The sequence below is a fragment of the Tursiops truncatus genome, chromosome 12 (assembly GCF_011762595.2).
Source record: "Tursiops truncatus isolate mTurTru1 chromosome 12, mTurTru1.mat.Y, whole genome shotgun sequence".
Lineage (NCBI taxonomy): Eukaryota > Metazoa > Chordata > Mammalia > Artiodactyla > Delphinidae > Tursiops > Tursiops truncatus.
This window is the reverse complement of record NC_047045.1, coordinates 55,414,158-55,427,112: the sequence shown is the minus strand read 5'-3', so window position 1 is coordinate 55,427,112 and position 12,955 is coordinate 55,414,158. Positions and strand designations below refer to the sequence as shown.

The 12,955-nt window shown below is 37.6% G+C and overlaps 1 protein-coding gene across 2 annotated transcripts in view; it reads left to right on the top strand.

Annotated features, from left to right (window-relative positions):
* PTPRK (protein tyrosine phosphatase receptor type K) overlaps window positions 1–12,705 on the top strand; it is a 561,831-nt gene extending 549,126 nt beyond the window's left edge. For both annotated transcript variants that reach the window (XM_033867699.2, XM_033867698.2), the window contains exons 25-30: window positions 900–1,073; window positions 3,928–4,059; window positions 4,200–4,325; window positions 6,941–7,104; window positions 7,634–7,769; window positions 11,244–12,705. In XM_033867699.2, coding sequence (XP_033723590.1) covers window positions 900–1,073; window positions 3,928–4,059; window positions 4,200–4,325; window positions 6,941–7,104; window positions 7,634–7,769; window positions 11,244–11,297 — 786 coding nt within the window. In that variant the 3' untranslated portion in view covers window positions 11,298–12,705. The remainder of the gene's footprint in view (window positions 1–899; window positions 1,074–3,927; window positions 4,060–4,199; window positions 4,326–6,940; window positions 7,105–7,633; window positions 7,770–11,243) is intronic.
* The last annotated feature ends 250 nt before the right edge of the window (window positions 12,706–12,955 follow it).

The window sequence follows — 12,955 nt, the reverse complement described above, 5'->3', positions numbered from 1 at the left end:
GGCAAATGAGTTCAGACTCAGGGAAAAGTGTGGGAAAAGGTATCATAAAAGTCAAATTTAGTGGTAATTTGGGTGTGTTTAAAACCTTTTTCCAAATGCAGTCTTACGGATTTTAACCTTCTGTGTTACTCACAACGTGAGATCAAGAACATTAATAATAATAGCTAGAGTTTGTGCTAAATATCGTCTCTCAATAATCCCCAATGTTTTCATTGCCCTTAAAACACCCCTAAAGCTATGTGACTGTGAAGTCAAGAATAACTCTAGAGGGCTTCCCTGGTGGCGCAGTGGTTGAGAGTCCGCCTGCCGATGCAGGAGACACGGGTTCGTGCCCCGGTCTGGGAGGATCCCACATGCCGCGGAGCGGCTGGGCCCGTGGGCCATGGCCACTGAGCCAGCACGTCCGGAGCCTGTGCTCCGCAACGAGAGAGGCCACGACAGTGAGAGGCCCACATAACGCAAAAAAAAAAAAATAATAACTCTAGAAACCTAATACTTTGATTCTTTGCCCAGTGCTCTTTCCAACATGCAATAGCATGTCTTCAAATATGGCATATTAAAATGTTATTACAAATGATAACTTTATGATGGGTCATCATCATGGGCCACTTTGATTGCATTTTCTTTGGTTAGGCAATACATTTGCAGGTTGCTGTGTTGTTTAGCATCCCTTTCCCTTTTAAGAAGAGGCCCATTGTACAATGTGTGTATTGTTTCTTTGTCACTTCTCTGGCTTCATTAGCTTTAACTACAAAGTCTATCAGCGTGTCATCGTGGCAAATGCCATTGGCTTGCACAAATCCTTCACTTTCTACTTGGCCTCCTAAATGCTTGATAGATCAGTGTTATGCTATTAAATGGGTCACTGTCTTTTAACCTGGGTTCCCTTTTCTTTTCAGACCTTGAATTCAGTCACCCCTCGACTACAAGCTGAGGACTGCAGTATAGCTTGCCTGCCAAGGAACCATGACAAGAACCGTTTCATGGACATGCTGCCACCTGACAGATGTCTGCCTTTTTTAATTACAATTGATGGGGAGAGTAGTAACTACATCAATGCTGCTCTTATGGACGTAAGAGACTGCTCTCTTTGTTAGTGTAAAGTATCATGAAAAGCTGCAAAATTGATGAACACTGGCTAGTTCTCTTTTCAAGAAAATTTAAATGGCCTAAAAAGGAAAATTGGAAACTTTCATTGAAATACGAATTTTTTTTGGAGAATGATTTTGAATTTCCCTTACAATGATTCTTAGGCACTATAAATTTTAGACTTGACTATAAGTTTGGCACTTGGTTGTCAATTATTATAAAATTTCTGTACAAGAAATATCTACAGGTGATAGTTTTTATCCTAATTATTTTCAGGAAAGAGAATCATGCTTATCTATTTCGAAGTTTTAAAATCACAGAATGCCATATTCTACTGAAATTGTGTTAGTTTGGAAATTTTTATCTCTGACATTTAGTGTTCCAATAATTTATAGCTAACTTGTTACATTGGTTATTAATTAATAGAGACTAGATATAAATAACTAAGGAAGGCATGGAAGATATCATGTTAACACATCGATCATAATGAAGGAACTCTCTTACCCCACCCCAATCTTCACACTGTAGATGGTAGAGCATGTACTCAGCGTGTTAGCGTCCCATAGACAGAACAGTACAGAAAGAGAATTTTAAATTAGTCTTTGGCCACCTTACTTTGCTTACCTTGGGAAGAAGTAAGAAGGGTTTCAAGTTCAGAATCCTTTTAGTTTATCACCTTCATTCATAAGCATCTCTAGTTTTTGCTCTTTAGTCTATGGAACTGTAGTAAGGAGAAATCAGAAGTCAGGGTTCACTCCTGGGTGACTAATAATGAAGCTTTCTAAGTAATTGCTCCTATTGTGTTTCCAAAACTAGCTTCTGATAGTAAGACTTAGAAAAGCCCACATTCCAATTCTAACTTTCACCCAGTTGCTTTGATCTTTTTTATTCTACAGCACAGAATAGTTTAAAGGCAAGCTCAAGTAGAAAGATGCCACTCCTGCTGTGACCAGAGTCTTGCCTAGTCATTACTCATATCTCCTGAAATCACATTGGATCCTCATTGTACTTTTTCTTCCAACTTTAATTGTCTGGAAAGGCAAACATACTAAATACAGAGAAAACACACAGAACTTTTTGTTTCTGAGCCAGTTTGGATTTGGATGAAAAAAGGCCGTGTGAAAAAGGGAAAAAGAAAATATTAGGAAAGAATATTGATGAGGCATGTGTTTGAGGCATTTTTTGTCTTTGGCTTTTCTTTCAAATTTTTTCCTAATTTTCAGATTGTTTTCTAGTCAATATGAAGACTGAAGCTTGTATTCTACCTGTTCTTATTCTCTGTTTAATTCCCTGTGATTCAACACAGATATATTTTGTAGTTGAAACTGCCCTGTGGATTTAGTAGTGTGGTTAGGGCTTCAGAAATTTCGGTTCGGTTTGGCTAATAAGAGTGGGCTCACTGGTCAACACTCCCCACTTTCCCTTGCCCTCTACCCCCATCGTAAGGGTCATATACCCTGCGCCATGCCTGTGAAGAATTAGGAGGTAAGGCCAAGGATCCTGTGATTTCAAAGCCTTAGATGTGCTCTTGTACTTAGAGAGGAAGGAACCTCCCCTCCCCTGTGACTCAAAAAAGGAATAAAAGGCTTTTAGCCTTCCTTGACTTACCTTCCCATGGAGCAGACGTTTAATTGGAAGGGAAGCTTACTTCTTTCTTCTGATCCTTTCCCATGAGCTTTCATACCCTCTTTAGGAGGGTACTCACCCCAACTGTGGGTGTGACTTTGTAAGGTCTTAAGGTCAAGTAGAAGCAGCTGGTGAATTACTATCTCCTCAGATTTATCCTGAAGTCTTCCATGGAGTGAAACGCTGTGGTTAGCAGCATTTCCCAAATGGTGATAGGATCTATGAAGTTTAAAGGTCAATTTCTACACTGGTTTAAGACACTTGAAGGACTTAAAGAGTAGTATGATACAAATGAGTTAGGAGATCACTGACAATTTTTATCAGCATTGAAGAAATCCATCTCAGGCAACTGTCTAGTTATATTTTTACAAATCATTAATTTAGTTCATAGAAATATATATTTCATTTTTAGTGCAGCTTATTAGTCTGTAGAATGACAGATTGGCCAGATGAGCCTATCCTCTCCTTCTGGAAAGAGATAATGCTCTGTGTCCCAGTCAAGGGGCATTTGGTAAACAAGGAGACATTCCCTCTTATGTGGGCCCAGGAAACGCATTGGTTTTACTCTTTGGCACTTGAAAAATCTTAAATGATTGAAACCATCATTCTGATCATTGATATACATTAGAAATGCCCAGAAAACTATGGAAAGTGGATTGCCTACAAGATGTGTTGATAATGTCCATATAATATAAAAGCACACGAGTTTGAGGCACACGTGGTTTTTCTTATTTGGAGTGGAGGAGAGCCAAACAGTTCCATTCACAGCTGATAGCAGTTAGACATAGATAGATACACGGAGACACAAACACACATGCCAGGGAATTTTATGCCTTTAACCTCTTAGACTTTGGAAGACTGAAACAGCCCAACAGGTACCTCACGAAGGATGTTAGCCTCACGAAGTTTTCTTTTTTTTTTTTCTTTTGGTATTTGTGCTATATTTACTTTTATCAACAAAATAAAACAAATTCTTGGCTTAAATTACTGCTGAGGCATCAAAGTCATACAACAGATTGACTGATTACTAGTTGCAGTATATTGCAGTGGTCCAAACCTGTTATTCCAGGGCTTAAGCAGCAGGCTGGCTCCATCTCCATATGAAGCTGTTGTGTCTTACTGGCCCTACACTGAAGTGTGCTGAATCTGTTTGTACAACTAATTATTCATTTGAAGTTCTTATGTTTCCCCATCTCCCTTGTTTTTTCACAGAGCTACAGGCAACCAGCTGCTTTCATCGTCACACAGTACCCTCTGCCAAACACTGTGAAAGACTTCTGGAGATTAGTGTATGATTATGGCTGTACCTCCATTGTGATGTTAAATGAAGTCGACTTGTCCCAGGTTAATGGTTATAGGTTGCTTTTGTGTACTTACGCACAACTTAATAAGGTAGTAATAAAATGGTAAAATCTGCTTTATACTACCCTATTTAGAAAAAATAATGCTCATTTTCTTTTTCTTTCAAAACATTCATCATCTAGGGCTGCCCTCAGTACTGGCCAGAAGAAGGGATGCTACGATATGGCCCTATCCAAGTGGAATGTATGTCTTGTTCAATGGACTGTGATGTGATAAACCGGATTTTTAGGATATGCAATCTAACAAGAGTAAGTCATTAATGATTTTAACTGAGCTGATCCAGAACCAGGTGACCATAATCATGATGGGGTATATTTCCATTCAGACAAAAGAGAGAGTAAAATGAATAAGCTAATAAGCATTATATAATCATTCCCAAAGCTAGTAATCATCTTATGCCTTAACACTAGAATAAAAATGCATTCTAAAAACAGGAAAGCAGAAATGCTGGAAGCTAGGTTTCCCGGTCAGTTACTAGCCTATTGTATTCTATATGGAAATCTAAATTCAGATTCCTAGGTTCAAGTGAGTTTGATTGTCTGTGCCTGGCCCCTGAGTATAAGTAGACTTATCTCGAGGTTGACTGCATGTTTTAGTAGCATTGATAGTCCAACCCAGAAGAGGCATGCCATTGAAAAATAAGAATATAATACTGATGACAGGAGGAAGTGATGTGTCGGACTAGCCATTATAGAAGGGTTCCATGTCACTATTCCAGTTCTGCTTATAAGAGAGGGCCCCAGGCATGAAGGAAAAGATAAATCACAGCCATCACTGATTCTGCTCCTACAGCTCATCTACGATTTCATCTTTCTAAATGTCCCAGCATCTGGCTTTGCCCAGATCTATAGCCAGATCCAGTGCTGCTACCACTGTGCCTTTTCCCAGCAGCTAAGTAGGAACTGTGTCCTTCAGAAGTCTTTCTTTCCTTGACACTTCATGTGTTTTGCCTTCAGTGACAAATTGTGTGGGGTCTCTCCTTCAAAAAACCAAAAAGTACTAATGAAAACTGTTTATATTATGTAACCACATAGCAAGCAGAATTTGAAAAGAAAACAGTAGTAACTTCCATGGAATTATGGTCTTTTTAAAGAGCTAGGTTACTCTCTTTTAGAGCAGCAATTCTATGTATATGTCTTGTTTTAAGTGTGTGATTAGAATTGTCATGTTTCAGTGTTTCTCACATCAAAATGGCTATATGTGTTTCTGCTTAACGTCTCTATGTGTATAAGTAGAGAAGAAATTCATATCCAATTCTATTGCTCATTTCAGTGGAGAAAAAAAGGATAACTTCAATCATGTCATAATATTCATGCATATCTTAGATTTTAATTTAAAGGAATCTCATTATGTCTGCACATCTGTTACATTATGGTTCTAGTAATATTTTAGCTGAGAAACCGTAGCTGCTAAACTAAGAAAGTAAGACCTGTCTGTTCATTGAGCTGTTTATATGAAAAATATTCTAGGAACAGGAACTGAAATTTGCGTTACATTTTTTTTTTTGGTCAGCATATTTATCTTCCTCTATATTTGGTATTCTGGTCCTTACTAGTGCGTGATTTTTCTTTCTGTTCCCATTCTCATTATTTAATATCATTCACCTCACCAAATATTTAGTATGCGCCAACTAGAGGTTGGGTGTTATACTAGATAGTTCCCTGTCCTACCAAAAGATGCATGAGCCCTTGCCATGTGAAGCTTCAGATCTGATGCCTTATGATATGGCTCACTTGTGCATTACAAATTCTTCCTTACATTTTCATATGAAGGTTTACGGTCTTGATTCATTTATTCAACAATACTGTTCTTTGGAAAGTATTTTGCTAGGTTCTAGGGATAGAGATTTTAAGGGAAAAAGACTTTCTTGTCCTTAAAGAATTTGTATTTTATCAGGGAAGACAAACATTAAACAACTTATATAATCATTTACAAATAAATGAAATTTTACAGAGAAAAAGTACAAAATACAGAGGATTTGGGTGATCTGACATAGCTGGGTGATCAGAGAAGACTTCTCTGAGTTAGTGATATTTAAGTCAAAATTTGAAAAAATTTGTAGGAGCTCTTTGGGCATGGGATATCCAGCTACCTTGGTTTACACAGGACAGGAAGGTTTCCTAGAACACATGAATTTTAGTGCAAAGACCAGAAAAGTCCAAGGCAAACCCAAGACAAGTTGATCACTCTGTTTGGGACTGAGAAAAGCAAGCAAGAAGGAGATGTTCAAGGCGAAGGGGAGAGTATGTGCAAAGTTCCTGAGGCAAGAAATGACTTGATAAATAGATTAAGGGAAGACCAATGTGCCTAGAACTTGAATAGGTTGTTCGAGTAAAGTGAAGTTAGAGAAAGAGGCGGAGCCTTATCATATAGGTATTTTTAAGCCTTGGCAGCAAATTTGGGTTTTATGCTAAGATCATTTGGAAGCCATTAAATCAGGAAGTGACAAGATCATATTTGCATTTAAAAATAATCATGATGCCTTCGGTAAGAATGGTTTGAAAGGAGATCGAAGTTTGTTCAGGGAGATCAACTAAGAAGTGATTATTATGATTTGTGATTGAGAGTGCAATGATGTCAGTGGCAATAAAGAGGAGGTGAATTTGAAAGTTATTTACGAAGTATAAACGTAGGAATTGATTATTGGATATGGAGCATGAGGGAGAATTTTGTATAACTGATAATTCTCATGTAACTTAGAATGTTTCTGCACTGGTATGTACATATTTTGGACTTGCATCAGCTAGATTCAATCCATTGTCAGTGTCATTTATGTCATGGTGTAAATTGATATGAACCTTTTACTTTTTAGTAAAAATTCTAGCCCCAACTCATTTACATAAAAATACTTTTCCCTCTGCAGCCACAGGAAGGTTATCTGATGGTACAGCAGTTTCAGTATCTAGGGTGGGCTTCTCATCGAGAAGTGCCTGGCTCCAAACGGTCATTTTTGAAGCTGATACTGCAGGTGGAAAAATGGCAGGAGGAATGCGAGGATGGGGAGGGCCGAACGATCATCCACTGCCTGTGAGTGTGGCGGCTTGGCTTGGCCATGTGGGGGGCCTTGGTGGTCATTTCCTTATTAGCCTTCACGTCTATGTTAAAGAGTAACCGACTCCCATCTTACAGACCTTGACTAGACATTCTTTTGAAACAATCTTCCTGTTTCTTGATTCTATGATTCACTACTAACTTCAACTTTTGTATTTTTTAAATTGATTATCGTATAGTTATTATATAGTTTAAACTCTTTTGAACACTACTCTGAATAACTTTTCTGATTTACACTGTGTACAAATCTATCAAAATCTCAAAGTATCTGGGTTGCAGCCATCTATGCCTGTAACATGTCCCTAAGTATAAGCTACTAAGTTAATGTCATCCTCAAGTATCTTTCCTTTCTGCTCTCTACACATACATGCACACATGTGAAGCAAAATTAAAACACAAAGGGAAAATATTTAAAAGATAATGTTTTCTTTTCCCAAACATGATTGTGTGACCTGTGGTCACCAAAAGCTTCGATCTAAAATGCCTTTGCTTTCTTTGCTTTTAGAAATGGTGGTGGGCGAAGTGGCATGTTCTGTGCTATAGGCATCGTTGTTGAAATGGTGAAACGGCAAAATGTTGTCGATGTGTTCCATGCGGTCAAGACGCTAAGGAACAGCAAGCCAAACATGGTGGAAGCCCCGGTGAGTCACAGTCTTGTACACAGAAGGGAGGGTAGAGATTAGTCAATCATATACCTACTTGTTGATTTGACTTGATACACGCATAGTGAATCATATGTATAAATGTGTCTTTGTGGGGACTTTCCTGCCTAATTGATGAACTGCCAAGTATCCCTCTTTACCCACATAAACGTAACCACATATTGCCTAAGCTGCTAATGATGAAGAAAACTACTTTCATTTAACTTGGGAAATGTGTAGGATTTTTGTTCTTTTCTTCTGAGCAATAAATATTTGCTACAGTAAAATTTGTTAAATGGTTCTATAATAAGAAAATCCTGCTATCTAGGTTTTATTCTTGTTTATTTTTATTTCTTAAACAATATTAACTGGTAAAACATTTTGAGGGATATATTCATAGGTTGCATCTAGCACTTTTTATATCAGTTTTTTTTTGTTTGTTTCTTTGTTTTTTTAATTTATTTTTGGCTGTGTTGGGTCTTTGTTGCTGCGCACGGGCTTTCTCTAGTTGCCTCAAGTGGGAGCTATTCTTCATCACAGTGCGTGGGCTTCTCGTTGCGATGGTTTCTCTTGTTGCGGAGCACAGATTCTAGGCATGTGGGCTTTTGTAGCTGCAGCATGCGGGCTCAGTAGTTGTGGCTCGCAGGCTCTAGAGCACAGGCTCAGTCGTTGTGGTGCACGGGCTTAGTTGCTCCACGGCATATGGGATCTTCCCGGGCCAGGGATCAAACCCGTGTCCCCTTCATTGGCAGGCAGATTCTCAACCACTGCGCCACCAGGGAAGCCCTGCATCTAGCACTTTAGACACCCAGAGTTTTTAAAGGGCAAATGAAATTTATTTTAGTCTTTATCTATAATTCTTCATTGCTGGTCAAATTATAATTTTTTAAACTATCGCCTTTGACAGTTTTCAGCTTGACCAATTTTAGAACGTAGTTCATGTGATATTATTTGAATTATCCAGGGCTCACTAAATCACAACACAGATTACAAAATAAGAGCAGGGAGGTAGGTGTATGTAGGAGCTCGTCTGGTTGAAGCTGTATGCAGAGGAAGAAAGTTAAACTTCTCTAGCACATTCGACTTCTAAAGTGATGGCTGTGGGTTACACATATGTGCATGGCAGGATAAGGTCAGGGGCAGCTGTGTAGTTTATGCTCACAGAAAAGTAAACCAGGAAAACCAAGACATCATTGTTGCTTGCCCTACATTTATCAAGATGATCAGATAACAAAAGTGAGCAATTCAATAAACCTTTAAAGTATTTTCACCACTTCCTGCTCATGGATTGTTCACACAAGAGGTGCATTGCTTCCTGAGACAAAATCTGAAGAGTTACATTTACACCGTTTCACTTTGAAGAACGGTCACAGACTTCTTCCCCTTCTACAAGTCCTCAAAGCCCCTCTACTCCAGCTTATACCTTAGGTATTGCTCTTGTCCCAATGAGATGATATTGGCTTTGACTGGGGTGTTGGCAATGGAGCTGGAGGAAGGGGGGTATAGATTTGAGGGATTTTTGAGGTAGAACTCCGAGGTCTTTTTACAAAATGGGCAGGTAATGGTTAGGTCTTTAAACTCTCTGCTGTCTGAAGAGTTTTTAATGTAAACTCTGCCTCTATCTCTCAGATCAAGTCTTCCAAAATCATCAATAAGATCACTTATTGATCGTACTTCCATATTTAACTCTGATTTCTCACTGTTCCTTAAAAAAAAAAAGTCTATGATTAAACTCTGCCATTCTAGAACCTTCTTAAGAGTTACTATTTACCTTTACATTCATGTCCCATGAATCCTGACTATACACCCAATTTGTGTTTAATCAAGGTTAATGATTAGTTCAGTGTGCTGTTGAATTGAACTGACGAGTTTGGTAAGAAAATTTAGAGAGTAAACCAAATTGCTAGAGACTGATTAAAGAGATGTGACAGTTCCCAAGCACTTTTTGGTTCTTGAGATGCCCTTGCCACAGTGGTAGGCTAATTTAAATCACAGCTACTAGATAATTAGGGTAGGATTGATAAAGACCTCTTGGGGAAAGTTTTTATTTCCCTCATTTATTGCTGGAAACACCTGGAAGTTCTCTTTAGAAATAATATGTGTTTTAGATTGTTCTCTAATTCAGCCTGAATTTTACCCACTTGGACTGAACTGGGAAGATTTTAATACATATTGCAAGTAATAATTTGTAATGCAGTCTGAATTTTTCTAAATTCTTCATAATGGAACGACACACAGATGGACTGAGAGGAAAGGCAGTTTTAACTCAAAAATTTTTGTTAACCAAGTTGTCTTAAATAAATAAAGGCAGAAGAAATAAATTTTTCTGGTAAAAGTAAGCTCAAAAAAATTTAAGGACCACTAACCATTTTTGAAAAATTTACTTAAATTCTCTGGTAGACCAAAAACTGTGTCAAAAATTAAGAATTTGGAGCTTCCCTGGTGGTGCAGTGGTTGAGAGTCCGCCTGCCGATGCAGGGCACACGGGTTCGTACCCCAGTCCGGGAGGATCCCGCATGCCGCGGAGCGGCTGGGCCCGTGAGCCATGGCCGCTGGGCCTGCGCGTCCGGAGCATGTGCTCCGCAACAGGAGAGGCCACAGCAGTGAGAGGCCCGCGTACCGCAAAAAAAAAAAAAAAAAAAAATTGAGAATTTGGATGTTCACGTATGTAAGTCAAATCGTTATGCCGTACACCTTAAACATACAGTACTGTATGTCAATTACATCTCAATAAAATTGGAAGAAGAAATTAAGAATTTGGACTTGTTGAGTGGCAGTCTGAAATGACTGGCTTTTTTTTAATAACACTAAGGAAAGTATCTGAAGTGAGGAGAAAAATATTTGCATGTTCACTCTAGGATTATTTATAGTAAAGAAAAAATAAATGCAATATTACAGTCAATCCACATATTAGACTTTTATGAAGTATTAACAGAGGTGTTAAATAACATAAGAAAAGAACACATAACAATGCTAAACAACAGGAAATAAAATATAAAGTTATATCCCCAAACATAGATAAGCAATTAATATTTATTCTAAAGTAATTATTATTTCAACCATGCATAAAAATGGACTGAATTGACACTAAGGTAGTATTTTAAACAGTTGTTTCTGATAACAGATTTATAGAAACTTTTTCTGATTATCTTTTTCTATACTTGGAAATTTTTCTGTACTGATCAGGTATTACTATTATAATCAGATAATACTGAAGATTTTTGTAATTTGATATAAAATATGAGGCAAAGACAACATATCTTTTTACATCAAGTTCCTTTTTCTTAAAAAACAGCAATCATTAGACTCAAATGTAAAATATGCATGCCTAGATGCTAAACTTGTATATAGAAAAAAAATCTGTAATTCTTGAAAAATCTAAATTGAATGCAAGTATTCATTTGATAGCTATTATTCTCCATTCTTCTCCTTTTTCTTAACCTTGCTCCACCCTTTTGTTTTAATTTCTTTCAGGAGCAGTACCGTTTCTGCTACGACGTAGCTTTGGAGTACCTGGAGTCATCTTAGTTGGGGGGAGACTTCACAGTGCATCCAAGCAGAGCCCATTCATCTGTTGAGCCAGCAGCTGTTGTACGTGTCACACCTGTGCAGAAAGATTTTAATGTGGGGGGTGGGAGGCTTTTACATTTGAGAGGTAAAAGTATTTTTCTTATGAAGTTGTGTATCTTAATAAAAAGGACTCAGTTTCTATTACTGTATGAAAGCATCAACATTTCGTGCCACATAAATTTTATTTAATAAGAAGCAGATTCAAATGAGAACTTCTCAGTGTTTGTCCAGTGAACATGCAGCCTTTTCTCTCCTGCTTTGGTAGAGCAGCCACCACGTGTTGCATGAATTAATACTTTCTATGTGGCATTTTTCTCCCCTTTTCAGATAAAAGATGTTAAATCTTTCAAGGAAGAAGAAAGAAAAGCTGTGCAAATTCATAGGAAAGTTCATTTTTTAATATGTTTCAAGTGTAGCAGATCTCTATATAAATATATAAATATATATAACTGGCTTATTTTCCTTTAATGTGCAATGATGGCTGGATCATTTAAAGTTCTTTTTAGAAAACAACATAAGCCAAAGACTCAAGTGTAAATATGTCTATATGGAGAAAGCACATTATATTTATTGGTTACTTACATTCCTTTTTTGATGGCTAAACTACTACCACCACACAATCATTTTTTTTTTCTGAAGAAAGCTTTTTCTTTCACTAAAATCAACTGTAAACAATTTTTGTAGATTATTTTTTGTATGTTTAGTGTAAGTAGAGGATAAACTTTTTATTCATAAACCAGGAAGCAATGTTCTTTATAGTGAATCTCTTGTGTACATGCTTGTGAATTAAATTTATGTAAAACACCTTGGCAATTGGGTCTTTTAATGTAGGACCAAATTTAAGCATTTTGCTGGCAATATAATTTTCCACAATTTCCTTAGGTCAGTAATGGTTTGGTGATCATATATGAGAATTGCACACATTCAAAGGCCTTGCTGATGACATGCATAATGTTGAACATAACCTTTAAGCAGAATTTAAATTTCAAAGGAATTGGTCTTTTCAGCCTATGACCAAGCACTGGTCAAGAAATCAAGATGGCAACATTTATGCTTTCAAGGTCAAGTGTTAGCAAACTGTAAACTGTCAAGGTGAACCAGTGTTTCTTTGGGTTCTGAGCATAGGAAGTGTGAACAAATTGATGCCAGAATCCTGTTTTGTGCATCATCGTGGGATTCTCAAGTGAACCTTTCTAAATGTGGTCTTGTACACATGCTCCGTGTAGCTGTAACTTCATATCATCAGCTTGCAGTTTGTTATTGACTAAAGCATTCCAGTATCCTCTTTCTAGATTGCCAGTTCATGACATGGTGCTTATGAAGATTTAATTAAAGTAAGAGTGAAATAAAATTTTTATAATTACAACAGTTATTGTTTGCACATCATTTTCTCCCCTTAATTTTCATACCTTCACTCCCAAATAAATACCTTATTCTCATTGATACAAGTAGACCACATAAAATGTATTAAAAGTAAAACTTGGGACTTCCCTGGCAGTCCAGTGGTTAAGACTCCACGCTTCCCCTGCAGGGGGTGTGGGTTCAATCCCTGGTGGGGGAACTAAGATCCTACATGCTGTGTGGCACAGCCAAAACAAAAAACAAAAAACTGACGT